This window comes from Geotrypetes seraphini, chromosome 12, assembly GCF_902459505.1.
Source record: "Geotrypetes seraphini chromosome 12, aGeoSer1.1, whole genome shotgun sequence".
Taxonomy (NCBI): Eukaryota; Metazoa; Chordata; class Amphibia; order Gymnophiona; family Dermophiidae; genus Geotrypetes; species Geotrypetes seraphini.
The window spans coordinates 90,113,844-90,134,512 of NC_047095.1; the positions used below are offsets into that span (position 1 = coordinate 90,113,844).

Below are 20,669 nucleotides of genomic sequence, written 5' to 3' on the forward strand. Positions count from 1 at the left end.
ACCCACCGGGTCCTGCACCTAGGAAGTGACATCAAAGGGAGAGCCAACACTGGCGTGAGCGGTAGGTTGGAGTTGCTGCTCACGCCGGGGAAGTTAAAAGAGGTACGGGGTAGGGAAGGGGTGCGCGCGTGACAAGGGAGGTGGGGAAGGAGTGGGGAGTAGAGAAGAGGGTGGGGGAGGGGCACCTCACACCCTCACTTTGCCACTGCTTTTGAGTGCCGACGCCCACATGCTCATAACTTGCTTCTCTGTCGTTTCACAGCTAGTTCTAAACACTCACCTGTCATTGCTTTAGCGCCTGCTTTCTTACTGCGTTTTTCACCCTTCTCAGCCCAGAGGGAGATCATGTACTCCATGCCTGGATGAAGGCCAGTCAGTATGGTGGAGGTCTTCTCCTTCCCCACAGCCACTTCTTTGGTTTCCCCATCTGAAGAGGTGAAGCTCAGCCTGTATCTGTCTATGAGAGCCTGTCCTGGGTTCCAGGAGATGGAGGCCGTGTCCTCTGTCACTCTGTCAATCACTAGGTTTTTAGGGCCATCAATTTCTTAAAAAGAAAGATTTTACAAGAGAAACAATTTAGAAAAAATTCAAGGCAACATCATTGAAATCCTGCCATGTATACTGAAATGGCTTTAAAGACAGAGAAATGGTGTGGTTAGTTCAGAGTGACAATATTTTCATTTTGAAAGCCCCATAAACACTTTTAATAAGTATTTGGCATCTGTTTTAAAGTAGGTGGAAACATATACTATACGTTAAGAATGGTGCTCCAGTCTCGTGGCCATCACTATGTCAAAGGGAAACCCAGATGAAGTTTCCCTTTGAAAATGGGTCTTGTACTCCTATGGGGATTGCAAAGGAGTCTCATATATGGTTTTTAAATGGGTTTTGCAGCTGTCCAGGTGGTACTGCATCTGAGTTTGCTTGACCAATGTTTTTTGCCATCGTGCTGTGGCTTTATTGAGGGTGATGCAACAAGCAAACTCGGATGGCACCACCCAGACGGCTGATAGAATATAAGATCATATAAACTCTAGTAACATCATGGCAACAGAGCAGAAGGGCATTAAGAGAGGAGCATATCGAACAAAAAAAACAGTTAATCTTGACTAACGCCATCAAGCAGACCCCTTAGTATAGCATGGATTGACTATCAGAAAGCCTTTGATAGCATCCCACATTCCTGGATAATAAAATTTGCTTGACATGTACACAATCAATCCTGAATTGATTGAATCATCAAGTCCACGATGAAAATATGGCAAACCATGCTCCACCTGCAGTATGCAGATAGACAATTTGTCTTTCCTAACATCAAGATTCAGTGAGGCATATTTCAGGAAGATTCCCTGTTCCCACTTCTGTTTTCTTTGGCATGTAAACCACTGGGCACTCTTATTAAGTCCTTGAGCTATGGGTTTAGTTTTACTCCAAAAATGTCAACAATCCAGAGGTTACTGTTTATGGATGACCTGAAACTCTATGATTCTAGTGACCATATCTCCCCTTCCCCCATGGCCTGGCATCTCTGTTTCCCTTCCATGAGAGGGACAGCCGAGGCTGGCATGAGCAGTAGGTTAGAGTTTGCTGCTTGCACCAGTGAAGTTAAAGGCAATGTATGGTGGGAAGGTTTAATCTGTCTTTAGTTTGGAGGATGAGAGTGTTGCTATAGAGGTTTTGAACCGCATGCTGCTGCTGTTGTTATATGATAAAATGAACTATGATAAGGTAAATTTAATTCATATATGTTGAAATAGTTATGTATAAGTCAAATGTAGAGTATTAGGATAATAAGCAGGTGGAACCACACTAGTAAACTGAAATTTATTGCAGAGGTGAAATAACTTGGTGAAAACCTGAAGCAATCGTGGCTCCTGAAGACACTGATCCATCAAAACACAGCCCTGTGTTGGGCCGACTGAACAACATGATTGTAGAGTCCAGTGGCGATATCAGAAAGTCTAAACTGTAATCATTGTGGTTGAGCAACATAAGACTGTAGTAACAATTTGCAATATATCAAGAAAGCGTGTGATAATTTAAAAAATGGGAGAATGTGGTGTTGAAAGGAACTGAAACTGAAAAGGCTTTGCTCCAGTCCAGGTTTTCTGGCCCAATGGGATATTCCTGTTGAGCTAGTTTATAAAGAAAACAGTTGTGTAGTGTGATTTGTTCACAGAGTGTGGTTTGGTAATATGTTATTTAAATCAGTGTGATATGAATATATTTATTATGTGGTAATAAAAAACAAATCATGATAAGTGCAATGGAAGGCTTTTTAAAGTTAGTAGGTATTTATTGTTGAATTAGCTGAAGCCATTTTAAGTGATTTAAAGCCCTGTTTGTACTAAGTGAAGTTAAAGAGATACAGGGGGAAGAGAAGGGGCACACGTGGCAGAGGGGGCAGGGAAGGAGTGGTGGGAGCAGAGAAGAGGGCGGGGATGCAACCGCCCTGGGCGCCGCCCACCCTCACTGCCCCTACCATTCAGACTCATGTTGAGTCTTATGAATATGCTACAGTAAAGTTTTCCTTTTGATTCTGGCTGCATGTTGCACTTTTAGGTCATCTCCACTGTGTTTGTCGGCTCCTGTGTACCATGGAGGTTTGTTCTGCTGCTGTTTCTTTTGCCGAACTTAAAATGCCAATCTTACGCAACATTAGAAACATACCTATTTGAGAGGGAAGTGGAAATTCTTGCCCCTGCTGAAGAAGGGTAAAATGCCTGGAGAGAATCTGGAAGTGATGACCAAACCTAATGAAGAACTATTGTATGTTAATGAATTGCATTTCTATTGTGTCACTGTTCTTTCTGAACACTCACCTGTCACTGCTTTAGCAGCTGCCTTCTTACTACGCTTGTCGTCCTTCTCAGCCCAGAGAGAGATAGCGTATTCCATGCCTGGATGCAGGCCGGTGAGTGTGGTGGAAGCCTTGTCCTTCCCCACAGACATCTCTTTGGTTTCCCCGTCCGCAGAGGTGTAGCTCAGCATGTATCTGTCTATAAGAGCTTGAACTGGGTTCCAGGAAATGGAAGCGGTGTCCTCTGTCACTCTGTGGGTCACTAGGTTTGTAGGGCCATCAATTTCTTTCAACGATGTTACAAAAGAGAAGAAATTATAGGAGATATCTCCAAAATCCTGCCATGCAGCTTCCAAACTTTTAACAGCAAGTCAGAACTTCTCTCTTACCTAACCCTTAAAGGGGAGATTTATGAGGGGCCGCTGAAAGTTCTCAGCCCAACCAACAAATTGAGGCAGTCTCCATCGAGGGATATACACTTAGTCCAGCAATTTTCCTTTTCTTGTTCCATATTTTCCAACAGAATCTCAATGGAGACTGCCCTAACTTTGTTGGCTGGACTAAGAACTTTTCAGCAGCCCCTCGTAATCCTTCTAGCTCAGAGGTGGGACACCTTTATTCTCAGAGAGTCAGATTAAATGTCAGAACTATCCCTAGAGGGCCAAATACAAAAAAATGATCAAATGCAACATATAATTCACTACCAGCAAAACAGAATGTGATGACTAAATAAACAAATTATCACCAAAATGAGCTGTTGCCATATACTTCTGTCATTACTTTAAAAATGTTAATGAGACCTTTGTCACTATTCTGAAAATATTTGCCAAATATATTATTTAAAATCGCCAAAATTCTGGTTAATAACATTTGTGTGGGCTGTTTTTAGTGTATGCATCCTATGGTTTCATGGAATGCATAAAATTCAGTGGTAGGTTGCAGGTATCCTCCCCATCCTAATTTAATCTGCCATGGTGTGCCCCCACCTGAAATACTGCGTCCAACACTGGTCGCTGTACATGAAAAAGGACATAGTACTACTCGAAAGGGTCTAGAGAAGAGTGACAAAAATGGTTAAGGGACTGAAGGAGTTGCCGTACAATGAGAGGCTAGAGAAACTGGGCCTCTTCTCCCTTGAAAAGAGAAGACTGAGAGGGACATGATCGAAACATTCAAGATATTGAAGGGAATTGACTTAGTAGAGAAAGAGAAATTGTTCACCCTCTCCAAGGTGAAGAAAACGAAAAAGCACTTGCTAAAGTTAAAAGGGGATAGTTTCCATACAAACGCAAGGAAGTTCTTCTTCACCCAGAGAGTGGTAGAAATCTGGAACGCTCTTCCAGAGGCTGTTATAGGGGAAAGCCTCCAGGGATTCAAGAAATGGTTAGATAAGTTCCTGCTGAACCAGAATGTATGCAGGTAAGGCTAGACTCAAATAGGACACTGGTCTTTGACCTAAGGGCCGCCACGTGAGAAGACTGCAGGGCATGATGGACCACTGATGGACCAGCAGTGGCAATTCTTATGTTCTTAAAGTTTTGTATTCCCAGAAGGATCAGGATTCAAGTTGTTATCCCCGCATATAAAAAATGTTCTGAACTACAACCAAAAGCCTTAAAGGTATCATCCACAACTCATTGTGATCTTAACCAAAAATAGGCTGATACTAGACAATCAGCAAAACTCAATGTTCAGCAACTCCCTTATTTTGGTTAGCTTTCAAAATCTAAAAAACAAGAGAGGGTAATTCTCTATCAATGCACTTATACAGTATGTAGGCGCTCAGACAGCACCTATGTTGCACCTATTCTATAAAGGAAATTAGATGTCTACTGTCCTTCATAGAATATTAGCTCAATGGTGATATGCACACTTATAAAATAATAACTTTATGTCAATGTCTCGCAAACTTTGTCAAGCTGCGGCAAACTAAGGGCTCCTTTTATCGAGGTGCGCTATGGGGGTTAGCGCATCGGACATTTCATCATGCACTAACCTCTGCGGCAGCCTAAAATCCTAACACCTCATCAATGGAGGCGTTAGGTACTAATGCGGCAGGCAGTTTAACGCACGGTATTCCACGCGTTAAACTGCTACTGCGCCTTTGTAAAAGGACCCCTAAATGTAGTAACCGCAGCTCGAGGCATTCAGAGGTACAAGGATGTTAATGCGATGACATCATGTGCATGTGTGATGTCATCACATTGATGGCAGCACATGCATGAAGGACCTCCAGATGGGCCCTGAGCCACCAGTGGGGGGGTGCTGGAAGGGAAGATGTGCGGAGAAAAGGAGAAGCGCTGGCGCCAGCTGATTGCCTACAGGATGTGCCTCTCGCTGTGAGACCCTGAATTCTATAAAGTGATGTGCATAAATTCTAGTGCATGAATCTCAAAAGGGAGAACGGCAAGGGAAGCAGCATGGTCAGGTAATGGGCATTCCTAAAATTTAGGTGCACTGTTATGGAATATGCCCAATCCATGTGTAAGAGCATAGGCACTAGATAGCAAATACAGGGTGGTATGGAAGTGTGGTGAAGAGTGAGAAAGGGGGTCAGGGTGGTATGGAAGCGTGGTGGAGGGAGAGAAAGGGGGCAGATGCTGATGGAATTGGTGTTCAGGGAAAGTGGAAAGAGACATAAGGGGGAAGGATACTGCATATAATTGGGTTGGAGGGAAAGAAAGGGGGCAGGTGCTGATGGAAGTGGGGGGAAGGGAGAGGAGAGAGTGAAATGACAGACCATGGGAGTTTGGGAGAGGGAAGGAGAGAAGAGAGATACCAAACCATTGAAGGAGGGAAGGGAAGAAGATGGATGCCAGACCAATGGGGGTGAAGGGAGAGATGGAAGGGGGAAGCATAAAGTTTCTGGAAGAGGAATAGAAGGAGAGAAGATGCCATATAGAAGGGGCAAAGAGAGGGTAGACAGTGGATGAAAGGAAGAGAGTGACAAGAAGATGAGGAAAGCAGAAACCAGAGAAGATAAGGTAGAAAAAAATATTATATATATATATATTTTTTTGCTTTAGGGGAGATGCATCACTGTTTCTGTGGTGTTGCATTGTATGCAGAGTCCAGTTTTTTGGTGCTTCAGTTTAACCTTTGTCTATGTATGTTTATTCTATCTCCCCATTTACAAAACTGAAGAGTGTTTTTTAGCATTGGCATCTGAGCTGTTACCACCGTGGCTAAAAACTACACTACAGTTTTGTAAAAGTGGGAGGGGTTAGTTTGTGATTACATACTAGGCAAGGTGTTTTCTGGGTTCTGTGGGTTCGAAAAGACATGGTTTTCTGTTAGGATTGACTGTGTAGGATTGATCTGTACTAGTCTGGCTTGTTTAGGTTTACAGTGGGTGTATTGATGTTCTACTGCTCACTGCAGTATGTAAGATGCTGCCTTTCCTAGGTACACTCTTGTGCGATGTGTGGATTGTTACTAAAAATCATGTTTTTCATACAGATGAGGGGGTGTCAAAAAATGATGGGCCCCGGGTGTCACATATTCTAGGTACACCACTGGAAGGGGTCATAGGGAGCTTAAGGAAGGGGGCTTAGAAAAAGTGAGGAGGAGAAGCGGGGAGCAAAGAAAGACTCAGTTGTTGGAAGGAGAGTCATCTATGTCCATAATAAGAAAAGGATACCTGACCATTTTCTAAAAAAATACACATGTTTACTACTGGGAGTCATTGTAGCTGCCTATTTTATAAAATGCAGCTAGGCATCTATGTTGCTTGTATTAAACACATGCTTTTTCCTATCTTTAAAATTGGCACTCCTATGAAATTAGTCCCTATGAGGGCAATTTCATTGTGAGTTTTCAGAAATTGCAGGTACAAAATATGCTGATACATATAACAAGCACAGGGGTCTATGCTTATTTTTATTAAAACTCTTTCTATACCGCTTAAACTACAAATAAAAACAAAGTGGTTAACAAAATAATTCAATACAACAGTAAAACAACTCCATTAAAGACAGGAAAGAAATTCAAACACACCAAATAAAATGTATAACATGCAGAAAATACAAAGGAATTCAGTAAGTTGAGTTCAAGTTAAGATAATTGAAAACAATGCGACTTTAAATTCTTTTTAAACCTTACTAAAGATTACCTTTGGAATTAAGGAAAGATGAAACTATTCCATAAAACTGGGACTAGGTAGAAAAATGCACAATTTCTAGTAGATGCCAAATGAGCCTTAGAAATATGAAGTAGGGCTACTCTATTATCATCTAAAGATCTTAATAATCAACGTGGAGCATAAAACAATAGTAATGACTATAAATACAGAGGCTGTAACTCAAACAGAGCTTTATGAGCTAACATCGGTATCTTAAATTTAGGGCTCCTTTTACAAAGGTCCGCTAGCGTTTTTAGCACACGCTACCCGAAAAACTACCGCCTGCTCATGAGGAAGCGGTAGCGGCTAGTGCGCAGGGCATTTTAGCGGGCACTAAAACCGCTAGCGCGTCTTTGTAAAAGGAACCCTTAATTTTATATTCTATCAGTAGCCAATAAAATTTTAAATATAGAGGAGTTACATGATCTCTCATCCTAACTTTACCTAATGGACGAATCGCTTAGGGCAGGGGTAGGGAACTACGGTCCTCGAGAGCCATATTCCAGTCAGGTTTTTAGGATTTCCCCAATGAATATGTACTGAAAGCAGTGCATGCACATAGATCTCATGCATATTCATTGGGGAAATCCTGAAAACCTGACTGGACTTTGAGACCCCTGTTATAGTTGGAGGACTCTCGTTCTATTAGAGCAGGGGTGTCAAAGTCCCTCCTCGAGGGCCACAATCCAGTCGGGTTGTCAGGATTTCCCCAATGAATATGCATTGAAAGCAGTGCATGCAAATAGATCTCATGCATATTCATTGGGAAAATCCTGACAACCCGACTGGAATATGGCTCTCGAGGACTTTGGACTGCAGGTTGCTTCAGGCTGAAGGCTGCTTCGGGCTGCAGGCTTCCCAGCACCAGACCACCAGACGCACCTACATGTAAAGGAGGAAAAACCAAGAAGAAAAAAATTCTGAACCAAATTTTTTTTCTTGGTTTTTCCTCCTCTACAGGTGGGTATTTCTTATGGTCAGGTGTGTCTTATGTGGCGGAAAAATATGGTAGTTACCAAAAAAGTGAGCATATTGTAAATTCACATGTTCCCTACTTGCCTTCCATTCTGGACACTCACCTGTTACTGTTTTAGCACCAGCCTTCTTACTGTTCTTGCCACTCTTCTCAGCCCAGAGGGAAATAGTGTACTCCATGCCTGGATGCAAGCCAGTCAGTGTGGTGGAGGCCTTGTCCTTCCCCACTGCTATCTCTTTGGTGTCCCCATCTGCAGAGGTATAGCGCAGCATGTATCGGTCTATAAAAGCCTGTACTGGGTTCCAGGCAATAGAGGCCGTGTCCTCTGTCACTTTGTTGATCACTAGGTTTTTAGGACCATCAATTTCTTGGAGAAAAAGTTTACAAGAGAAAAGATGATGAATAAACGGTGACATGCTGGATTTATAAAGTTTTTAATCCTACAAGTACAATGGGGGCAAGTTCAGGACTAATATCAGGAAGTTCTGCTTCACACAGAGAGTGGTTGACATCTGGAATACTCTCCCAGGGGAGATTATTGCGGAATCGACAGTCCTAGGCTTCAAAAGCAAACTAGATGCATATCTCCTTGAGAGAGGCATATAAAGATATGGTTGGCTATAAAATAAGCCAGGTGTATACCTAGCAGGGCCTCCGCATGTGCGGATCGCCGGACTTGATGGACCGAAGGTCTGATCCGGAGATGGCGCTTCTTATGTTCTTATGTACAATTGTTAGGAGATAATACAAATTATGCCATTATTTAAATATTTAGAGGTAACGATAGACTCAGTGTTGTCTTTTGAGGAGCATACAAAGCAGGTTGCAATATAAGGATTTGTAGTGTTGTGTAAGTTATGTTCCATCAAGGGTTATGTTTTTTATATTTGTTCATTCCCTGTTTATGTCCAAAATAAATTATACAAATGTTACCAGGCAAAATTGCAAACATTGCAGAATGTAGCTATACGTTTAGTTCATGGAAGTAGCCTTTGAGATCATTGCTGATATATAGTCATTGGCAGCCAGTTTATTATTAAATGCAATTCAAACTTATTGTGATTGCATTTAAAGTTCTAAACCATGATTTACCAGTGATCTGTATATCCTCAGATTCAGAAAAGGGTGCAAAAAAAACTGAACAAAGGACCCAGTGTGGATAACTAAAGAAGTGAAGAAAACGATAGGTGATAAGAATTCTTTCAAGAAATGGAAAAAGGGCAAAACCGAGGAGAACTGGAAAGAACATAGGAAGTACCAAAAAGAATGTCACCTCATGGTTAGAAAAGCAAAAAGAGAATATGAAGAGAGGCTAGCCAAGGAAGCATGAAATTTCAAACCGTTCTTCAGATATGTTAAAGAGAAGCAGCCAGCTAGGGAGGAGGTGAGACCGCTGGATGACGGAGATAGGAAGGAAGTGGTGAAGGAGAAGAAAGAAGTGGCGGAGAGACTAAACATGTTTTTTTTGTCAGTATTTACAAAAGAGGACACATCCAATGTACCAGAACCTGAACAAATCTTCAAAGGAGACCAAGCAGAAAAATTAACACCAATGGAAGTAAGCCGAGATTCACAGGCAGATAGAAAAATTAAAACCTGACAGATCACCAGGCCCGGATGGAATCCACCCTAGGGTACTGAAAGAACTGAAGGAGGAGATAGCGGAACTACTACAGCAAGTCTGTAATCTATCCCTAAAAACAGGCATGATCCCGGAGGATTGGAAGATAGCCAATGTTACGCCCATCTTTAAAAAAGGATCGAGAGGTGACCCGGGGAACTACAGACCGGTAAGTCTGACCTCAGTTCCGGGGAAAATGACGGAAGCGCTGATAAAAGAAAGCATCGAGGAGCATCTAGAAAGGAATAAACTTATGATAACAAGCCAACATGGCTTCTGCAAGGAAGATCATGCCTGATGAACTTATTACACTTCTTCGAAGAAATTAACAAACAGATGAACAAAGCGTACCCCATAGACATCTTATATTTAGACTTCCAAAAAGCCTTTGACAAGGTATCCCATGAACGCACTTTGGAAACTGAAGTACCATGGGGTAGAAGGAGACGTACACAGATGGATCAGGAATTGGTTGGCGGGTAGGAAGCAGAGGGTAGGAGTGAAGGGCCACTACTCGGACTGGAGGGGGGTCACGAGTAATGTTCCGCAGGGGTCGGTGCTTGGACCGCTGCTGTTCAATGTATTTATAAATGATCTAGAAACAGGGACGAAGTGCGAAGTAATTAAATTCACAGACGACACCAAACTATTTAATGGGGCTAGGACTAAAGAAGACTGCAAAGATTTACAAAGGGACCTGAACACGCTAGTGGAGTGGGCAATGAGATGGCAGATGAAGTTTAATGTAGAGAAATGTAAAGTCTTGTACGTAGGAAACAGAAACCTGAGGTACAGCTGCATGATGGGAGGGCTGTTACTGAGTGAGAGTACCCAAGAAAGGGACTTGGGGGTAATAGTGGACAAGACCATGAAGCCGTCAGCACAGTGCGCAGTGGCCACTAAGAAAGCGAATAGAATGCTAGGTATAATCAAGAAGGGTATTAGAACCAGAACGAAAGAAATTATCTTGCCGTTGTACCGAGCGATGGTGCGCCCGCATCTGGAGTACTACGTCCAATATTGGTCGCCGTACCTAAAGAAGGATATGACAATACTCAAAAGGGTTCAGAAGAGAGCGACACGTTTGATAAAAGGTATGGAAAACCTTTCATACGCTGAAAGATTGGAGAAACTGGGGCTCTTTTCCTTGGAGAAGCGGAGACTTAGAGGGGATATGATAGAGACTTACAAAATCATGAAGGGCATAGAGAAAGTGGAGAGGGACAGATTCTTCAAGCTTTCAAAAACTACAAGAACAAGAGGGCATTCAGAAAAATTAAAAGGGGACAGATTCAAAACCAATTTTAGGAATTTCTTCACCCAAAGGGTGGTGGATACCTGGAATGCGCTTCCAGATGGCATGATAGGACAGGGTACGGTATTGGAGTTCAAGAAGGGATTGGACAATTTCCTGAAGGAAAAGGGGATAGAAGGATATAGATAGAGGGTTATAGACCTGGACCTGGTGGGCCGCCGCGTGAGCGGACTGCTGGGCATGATGGACCACTGGTCTGACCCAGCAGAGGCACTGCTTATGTTCTTATGTTCTTATCTACTTGCAAAAATGTTAGTTGTATACCCCACACACACACTCTCGTGAACTGCGCTCTAGTCAGGCATCTCTCCTACAAGTTCCTGAAGTTACGCATTCCAAATTGTAAAATACTCGAAAACTTGCTTTCTTTTATGTGGTGCCTGTGATGTGGAACTCTTTGCCTCAATATTTGAGGGAGGAACTATCATTCCCTTGTTTTAAAAAGAAGTTGACGGCCTGGATAGTTTATGAGGTCTATGACACAGATCTTAAGGAGGGTTGAGGTTATGGGTGGTTGATACAGAGAGCATCAGTTTGATGATTGAACTGGATTGTTTTAAATGTGTATACGTTCTTAACCATCTTGGAATCCTTTCGGGTGGGTTTTTACTATTAATTTAGGGCGTTCTTTTCTATTTTTCCAATTTGCTTTTATATATTGTACGCCGCTTTTATCGTGAAAAAGTGGTTTATCAAATAAATAAACCTGTAATTATAGCGCCTAACTTCTGGGAATGTCCCCTAATCCGCCCACACCTCCCCCCCCATGCCCACACCCCTTATGAATTATATGCTAGAAAAATTAAGCAATTAAGAGCCGATACGCATGCAAATGCAAATGGTTGCCAATTACACCAATTATTGATTGTTAACACTTCTTTAAGGCCCACTTTTACTAAGCCGTGGTAGAAGTTTCTACTATGGCCTGGGATGCTAAATCCTCCGCCGCTCATAAGAATTCTATGAGCGTTGGAGCAGTGTCGCAGCATTTAGTGCTCTATCGTGACTTAGTAAAAGGGGTGGGGGGGTAATTAATTAGTCTGTCCATGCATCTTCCCTGAGTGATCAAATTTGGGCACCCGTTCATTGACCTATATGGAATCCAGGGATTCAACCATGCTATAATATGCTCAGCAATGAACTAGTAAGCATGACATAAATATAAGCAGTACCAGTGGTGCCGCTCACTGATGAGGATTTTCCATCGAGTCCATCTTTTACAGACCAGACTGTGATCTGATACCTGGTGGAAGGCTGTAAACCTGTGAAGAGACAAAAGGTGGTGAATCAGTGAAGCAGGAGGAGAAACATTTCTAAGAATAAACTCATGAGACGTAACATTACAAAACACACTGCTAGGCTATCAACAGGACTTTTTAAAAAAAAATTAGTACTGAATTTTTAATACTCATTGTAAAACACTGAAAAATGTAGCTTTGAAAAAGTAATATTACAAATCTTGCAATGCCAGAAGAGGGGTCAAAACAGGAATTATCTGGACTTCTAGGAATGTATGGACATAAAAACAGGAAACAGGAATTATAGAATGTATGGACTGGAATTCTAGGAATGCATGGACTAGAATTATCTGGCATTCTAGGAATGTATGGACATCAGAAACAGGAAATAGGAATTATGGAATATATGGACTGGAATTCTAGGAATGTATGGACTGGAAGGGAAACACTGAAAAATGTAGCTTTGAAAAAGTAATATTACAAATCCTGCAATGCCAGAAGAGGGGTCAAAACAGGAATTATCTGGACTTCTAGGAATGTATGGACATCAAAAGAGGAAACAAGAATTATGGAATGTATGGACTGGAATTCTAGGAATGTATGGACTGAAAGGGAAACACTGAAAAATGTAGCTTTGAAAAAGTTATATTACAAATCCTACAGTGCCAGAAGAGGGGTCAAAACAGGAAACAGGAATTATCTGGAATTCTAGGAATGAATGCACATCAGATCAAAAAGTTCAGCTTTCTCAAAGACAAATGAAAGCCCAGCAGCTCCCTGTGTTTGGAATCAGGCAGTGTAATTTTCTTGACATATTTCCCTACCAACTCTGCCTTGTCCAGGCTCAAGACTGTTTACCTGTAATGACGTATCTACTCTTCACATCTCTGCTTTTTGGTATTACCACCTCTGTCACCTGCCCCGATGGGGTCAAGTACTTCAGTTTGTAATAATCCACTTCTCCTTCAGGGTTCTCCCATTCCACTTCCAGTGAATTCTCAGTCTCTTCTATCAGCCAGATTTTGCCCAGCGACGATACATCTGTACAAAAAAATTATAATGCAAATTCCAAAACTGTCACATATCTGAGGCCAAAGCAGTTTATCCTGACACAAATATACTGAGATGTATTGCAACAGGAAGAAGTGTTTATTCAGTGGGATCATCTCACATAGAGCTGCAAATACTAAAAACAAGTCATATCCAAGGTCTGAGTTATGCTTGAAGGTATCCAGCAAACCCCTCATATGAAGGAAGATCACTTCCTACCTGTACTAGCTTCCAGTTGTCCTGGCTCACCAGAGATACCTTTCTTCACCTGACGCAACATTATCTGATAACGGGTGCCAGGCACCAGGTTCACAATCTCATAAGTGAGCTGGTCTTTGGGCACTCTAAATTGCTTCATGGAGGATTCATCCCCAATTGGGTAGTAACTGATGATGTAATAATCAACCTTTGGTCCTTTGTCCCAGCTGACACTCAGAGAGTCTTCTGTAGATCTCAGTAGCCCTAGGTTCTGAGTGCCAATCACTGGAAAATAAAAAAAAACATTTAGACATTTTCTGCTACATATAGCTTTCATACCGTAGTGGGTGAGGTCAAAATAAAGGGAATGTAGTCTTTATTAATCTGTAACTGGTTGCTAGCACCGAGTCTTGGCAGCTCCCTTGTTCATTTTCTGCTCCTTTTCTCATGTGGTTCAGTGCCATATAATAATAGTTTTATCTCTTTGTTAGGTTACCTGTTATTTTATTGATTGTAACCTGTATTTTAAATTTTATATTTCCCTTGTCAGTGTGTCAGGTTCATCCATTTTATAAGACTTTATTGTGAACCAGGTAGATGCCTGTGATCATTTTCTGATGTATAAAATAAAGAAGATGATCATACTGATATTTTAATTGATAAGAGTTTGTTGTGGCTGAAGGCTGAGGTCATCACTTCTAGTTATGATGCACTTTTCAGTGGCAACCGTATATGGATTTGAATCCTCTGATCCTTAGAAAACCTCTCATTGAAAAAAAAATTATAGAACACTAGTAATTATTATATATGAGCTATAAAACAAAATTCTTCTTCTGTGATACTAATGAGAAGTAAACTGAGAGGGGACATGATCGAAACATTCAAGATAATGAAGGGAATATAGTAGACTTAGTAGATAAAGACAGGTTGTTCACCCTCTCCAAGGTAGAGAGAATGAGAGGGCACTCTCTAAAGTTAAAAGGGGATAAAAGTAAGGAAGTTCTTCTTCACCCAGAGAGTGGTGGAAAACTGAAATGCTCTTCCGGAGGCTGTTATAGGGGAAAACATCCTCCAGGGATTCAAGACGAAGCTAGACAAGTTCTTGCTGAACCAGAACGTATGCAGGTAAGGCTAGACTTAGGGCACTGGTCTTTGACCTAAGGGCTGCCGTGTGAGCAGACTGCTGGGCACGATGGACCACTGGTCTGACCCAGCAGCGGCAATTCTTATGTTCTTATGTTTCTAGTTACATTGGTGCTTGATTCATATAACTCTTCTTTCGTCATTGTTTATCCTTCTTGTTGGGGAACAGTGACCTCAAGTGCCCACGGTTCTTAGACTTAGAACTAGTCTTGTCCATCCAACCACTTCGTGAGTTATCACAGGTCTCGTGTAACCTCCTATTCTCACACCAATATTAATTTATTTTATTTATATAAATCCTTATTTATTAAAAGTAACCCAATAAATTAATCACTTCTTTTTAATTCAATCCTTAGTACCAAAATTAATAGTAGATACAATCGTTCCTCTTGTTGTGTTTACTTCTCATTAATATCACAGAAGGGTGTTGTGTCTTTGACAGAAATTAAATAGGATAACTATAAAACAAAATACCATCCACATATCTATGCAAGGTCTGATTGCACACTGCACCTGGAGCATTGCATGAGGTTCTGGTCGCCATATCTCAAAAACAGAGCAAAATTAGAGAACGTGCAGAGGATTAAAAAAAAAAAAAGACAAAGGAGATGCAGCGAGTCCCCTCATTCAGAAAGATTAAACAGGATAAGTAGAAGAGATGACCAAGAGGAGACATGAGAGAGGTCTGTAAAATTATGAATAGTATGGAACAAAGTTGGAGATGATTATTGCCATTTTCCTAGGATTAGGGGACAGTCCATGAAACTACTAGCAGATTTAAAACAAATTCCATGAAGTCTTTTCTTTAGTCAACACATATACCCCCTGTTTTTAAAAGGACCTCATAGTTAAACTAAAGCATCTTCTGCCAGGAAAAGTAGTCTTGTGGAATATCCCTTAGTCCAGGGCTATTCAGTTCTGGTTCTCAATGTCCACAGGCAGGCCAGGTTTTCAGGATATCCACAATGAATATACGAGTGAGAGAAATTTGTATGCATTGCTTCCTTGGTATGCAAATCTCTCTCAGGCATATTTGTTGTAGATATTATGAAAATCCGGCTTGCCTGTGGATCTGAAGGACTGGGATTGAGTAGCCCTGCCCTAGTCCTATGGAAATATAACCATTCTCTATTTACCTGTTCTTCAAGATGATGGGAGATAAGGACTGTATTTGAATTCAAGAAAGCATGAGATGAGCACAGAAGATCTCTGAAGGAAAGGAGAGCTTAGCAGCTGATATGTATAGGCAGACTGGATAGGCCAAATGGTGTTTATCTCTCATTATTTTCTTTGTTTCTATGTAAGGTGAAGAGCCCTTTTCTCAGAGAGGATCTTTGAAGCAGCAGCTCATCTTTCAAACAAATTCCCCTGATGCAGCATGATTGCGAAACAGGGCCTGTCGGTAATTTCTCGATTATCTCCAGTGCAATGCTAAATTGAGTGAAACAGCACCAGGTGATTTTTTTTCACTGCACTGCAGTGATCTTGTCCATACCAGAGGACAGAAAGACATCATTAAAGATAAGTGTAGGTTTTTTATCTAAAAGAATTTTGGAAATATGTTTTTGCGATATTGATTTATTGAATGGAGATTTTTTCAGACCAAGGATGTGTTTCCTATGACAATTTTGTAGTTGTCATAGCGGTTCCCTGAGTTTTTCCTCTTGGAACACTGAGGTCTATTCTCCGTATTGTTCTGATACCTGCTAAATTAAAGTCTCTGGTAGGGGGATTTACTATATGAATATCTTCTAGTGGTTATGTATTAGGTGAAGAGCCCTAACCTACTGGCCTATTAAGTTATGAAATCTACCTCAGTATTACAGGGGATTTTTCACCACCATGCACAGCAGATATATAACCATGAAAGAAGGGGGTGATTCATATCTTAGCAAATATTAGCCATCTGCTTATGGTGGGCAGAGTTCTCCTTATATAAGGACCTTTATGTAGAAATAAGGTCGCAGTCCAGTTTCTCAAACAGAATGGCATCTTGCTGGGCAGACTGGACAGGCCATTTTGGTGTCTCTCAAAGGTGTAGCTACTGGTGGGTCTGGAGGGGCACAGACAAATCCATGCACTTCAGACCCACCCAGAAGCATTATGCTCCATTCATGTAACTAGTAGGAATCTCTTAGTCCCAGCAACTTAACAGCCCTCTGACCCCCTTCAAAAAGGACATATCCGGGGGTCCAGCCGGGTTTTGAAAAGAAGTCTCATCGGGAGGGAGCATCCGCAGATGCAATGTGGTGACAACACATGCAAGCATGCATGCACGTGACATCGCATTGCATCCGCTCATGCATGGATTTCTTCCTGCCTGACGAACAGGCAGTGGGGGCCAGGGCTGGGAGCGAAGCTGAGGGCAGAGCTGGGGGTGTAACGGGGCAGGGATGGGTGGAACTGGGAGGGCCTGGGGGCAGGTCTAGGGGTCTGGACTTTACCGACGTAAAATCTGGTAATCCTAAATATCACCTGTCTAAGCTCCAATGATAGCACTGTGAGCATGCCCAGTTCTCACACATGCTCAGTTCATACATGAGAACTAAACTTGCATGGGCTGCCAGCACTGACAGCTTAGATTGCTGCTTGAGTCGTGGCTCGTGGCCAGCGTGCTGGTTATGGGACGGAAATGGGAATGGATATTAGGGCATGATAGTGCAGTATTTTTGTGGACGTTTTTCTACAAAAGGCCAGTTTTGCGTATGATTCTGGGTAATTCTAGTTAGACAAACATCTGTGTTAGTTAAGGACCGCGCCCAAATAGAAGCGTATGAAAAACAGGTGAATAAAACATTTAAATATAATGTAGTTAAGGCCAGAAGAAAAAACACACTAAAGATTAATATAAGGGAAAGAATGGTGTTTTCTTGTGTACTTTGCTGTTGAGCCAAATCATGGTGGAAATCATGATTACATGATTACATGGAATCCAATTTGGGTTCTCTGTTTGGACACCATCTTGTGCCAGTGATTAGTTTTCTGCCTTCTTTGTCCTCTCTGAGTTTTTCCCGCTCCCAGCCTCGTAACACCAGATGTGCTTGCTTTAGACTGGTAAAGAAGGATAACATGTCTCAAACTAAATTGGATGTAGTTGAATGAAAATTATGATTTATTGAATGAATGAAAGCTTGGCCAAGCAAAGAGTGAATGAAACAAATATGATTGGATTGAAGTGTATGACTGTGTTGCTTTGAAAAAACATATTTTATATATTTTAAACCTGAAGAAACACTAAGGAAAATCCTAAGGCAGCATCTGGAAGTAATTAGAGTCAGCCTCAAGAATAGGAAGAAGGGGGGCATTGGAAGCCCACGCTTCAGGGAAAGGGGGACTTACCCCCCCCCCTCCTCTTCCAGAGTAAGGTTTCTGTGTAAGGCTATGCAATTTGAACCTGTCAGCTTAGGAAGAGAGTTTTTCCTTTAGGGCTGAGAATTTCTCAGCACCCTGTTAATAATTGTGGAATTCTTTTGAATATGTTATAATGTTAATTCAGAAATCAAATGTACTGTTCTAAACTTTAAACATGGAAACATGGAGGGATTTATTTTCCTTTGTCTAAACTTTTAAGACCACCTCTTTGGGGAAATGTTATTGGTCGTCAAACTTGATGATGTCACTAAACCAAAAGTTATATAATGGAATGAAATGAGATATGAAAACGAGACCATTGTGAGAAGGCCAGCCTTTGGCCACGATGATGATCTCCCATGAGCGCAACGTAAGCAATTATGCTGTTCTTTTGATCTAATAATGGAAAAATAGAAACAATAATTCAATAAATCTTGGTTATAATTTTTAAAACCTTGCGCTGGTGTCATTTTGCATGTATAATTATTTCAAACCTGAAGTTTTCACAAAGGCGTCAATGACCCTTGCTCATGCTGCTGACTGCCACAGTTTTCTGAAGGGAGCTGGAAGACTGATGAGTCTTTAGTTAGTGGGGCTTAAGGATCCCCGCCAGATAAGTTATTTAATTTTCAAGATTGGAAGGAGTGAGGGAGCAGGGGATGTGGGACGTGGGTGGCAGGAAGAGGAAATCCATGCACATCCAGAAATTGTCTTCTGTCTACACCACTGATCTACCTGCTGTCGTTTACTATGTTACAGTTACATTAATTCAAAACTCAACTGCCATAAATGTTCTTGGCATCTCTTACCATTAGAGCAGTCCAGTCCATGGAAGCCTTCCTCACAGTAGCACTCTCCACGATCGCAGTTCCCATTCCCACTACAGTCGTTGGGACACCTCAGCTCACTGCAGTCTGTATCTATGAACCCTTCATAGCACTGGCACACACCATTGATACAGACCCCATTCCCACTGCAGTTGTTGGGGCACAGCAGCTGTCCACAGTCTTCACCAGCATAGGGCTCATCACAGATGCATACACCATCGACGCACTGCCCACGGTTACTGCAGCTGTTGGGACAGCCATAACTAGAGCAGTCTCTTCCTGTCCAGCCTTCGTCACAATTGCAGCTGCAAGTTTCCCGATTAAAGGTACCATGACTGCTACACAGGCTAGAGAGACCTGGGGGAAATATCCAGGAAATATTGTTAAGAAAAATAGGTCTACACATATGTGATTATCCATCAACCAAATCCTCTGATTAAAATCAATGCCTCCATGAAAAGTATTTTCAACACTGTATCCTTAAATAGCATTTAACAGCTGAAGATCAAAATTTGGATAACTGTTGTTGTTGTTTTAGTCAAAATATGGTCTTCAGATCCTAATTTCATTTTTGAAGTTTGATTTGGCACAAGTTTGAAACCGGAAATCATTTGAGCCAAATGTCACAGCTTCGACCTCAGCGACTGAACATATGCACATCTTTAAACATCTTCATAATTTAATAATAAGATTTTAAAAATAAATCTTTCACGCACTCACTTCATGCAAGGGCTGAAAAAAAGAGATATAGCACAGTCATATAACTCTCCCTCCCTTCTCTCTCATGGGTCAGGCAGTTCTTCTCCTCTTATTTCTCCTTTTCCCAACCCTCGCAAACCAACAGGACCAAGCAGAGAGAAGAACCAGGGCAGCCAGAAGCATCAGTACATCTTTAGTGCTGCCTGCAACTCATTGGTTTGCAAGGACCAGGTGGGCAGAGGACAGGGTGGGAAACAGGTACCGGACCAGGAATGTATGGAGGAAGAGGGAGAGCTCCAATTCCAAATGATTGGGGGAAGAGAGGAAGAGATGCTAGACCCATTTTGGGGCAGAGGGAGGGAGATATGTCAGACCTGGGGCGATATCAGACCAGACATGAAGGGGGGAAGAAAGGGGGAGAGATGCTGGACTCTCAGTAGGGGAGAGTCAAGAGAATGAAAAGCTGGACTGCAGAGGCGGAGAAATCCTGGATCCTTAATGGGAGAGGTGGGGAGTGGAGGAAAAGGAAAGAGAGACCAAGTGAGATATGCTGGACAAATGGAGAGAGAGAGAGAGGGACAAATGGAGAGAGGGAGAAAAAAAATGCTGTATGCAAGGGTGGGCAGGGAAGAGGGAGGGAGCAATGTTGACCCTGGGATGGAGGTACCATAGGAGTGGAGGAAAAAGGGGATATGCTAGACATGTGAAAGGACAGGGACACAGAGGTGCACTGCTGGACATGGGTGGGGTGAAGACAGGGACCAGGGACAGGACACTGAGAGAGCAGATGAGGAACATGGGAAGAGGATAGAGAGAGAGACATAGAGGAGAGTTTCTGGATAGGATGGATAAGGAATACAGAGGGAAGATGATTAGTAGTAGAGCTGCACATTTAGGCCCACTTTTACTAAGGTGCGCTAATCGATTAGCGCACGCTAAACCCTAACGCATGTATGTTAGTCTATGCACGCTTTAGCGTTTAGCACACCTTAGTAAAAGAGAGGGTTAGTATGTTATTAGTGCAATTCCCCCCCCCTTTTACAAAATCGTAGAATGGTTTTTAGCACCGGCTGCGGCGGCAACAGCTCCAACGCTCATAGGAATTCTATGAGCGTTGGAGCTGTTACTGCCGTGGCCGGCGCTAAAAACCACGCTACGGTTTTGTAAAAAGGGGGGGAGGGTTAATGCATTAAGGTTTTAATGCATGTTAATAAAGGCATGCTTGTGTTGAAAATTTCAATAAATGAACAAAGTCTAAAAATAAATAAATTTAACTTGTAAATGGAAAAAAAAAAAGTACCATGGATCTCAGAGACACTTGATGCTTTTTT

The 20,669-nt window shown here is 42.0% G+C and overlaps 1 protein-coding gene across 3 annotated transcripts in view; it reads right to left on the reverse strand.

Annotated features, from left to right (window-relative positions):
• The window catches only part of TNN (tenascin N), a 95,380-nt gene that overhangs the window by 54,417 nt on the left and 20,294 nt on the right, over positions 1-20,669 (reverse strand). For 2 of the 3 annotated variants that reach the window (XM_033916169.1, XM_033916170.1), the window contains exons 3-9: positions 18,622-18,996; positions 13,340-13,603; positions 12,929-13,111; positions 12,005-12,094; positions 8,000-8,263; positions 2,823-3,086; positions 281-544 (exon numbers count right to left, since the gene is read on the reverse strand). In XM_033916169.1, coding sequence (XP_033772060.1) covers positions 281-544; positions 2,823-3,086; positions 8,000-8,263; positions 12,005-12,094; positions 12,929-13,111; positions 13,340-13,603; positions 18,622-18,996 — 1,704 coding nt within the window. The remainder of the gene's footprint in view (positions 1-280; positions 545-2,822; positions 3,087-7,999; positions 8,264-12,004; positions 12,095-12,928; positions 13,112-13,339; positions 13,604-18,621; positions 18,997-20,669) is intronic. The other variant, XM_033916171.1, reaches the window with a different exon arrangement.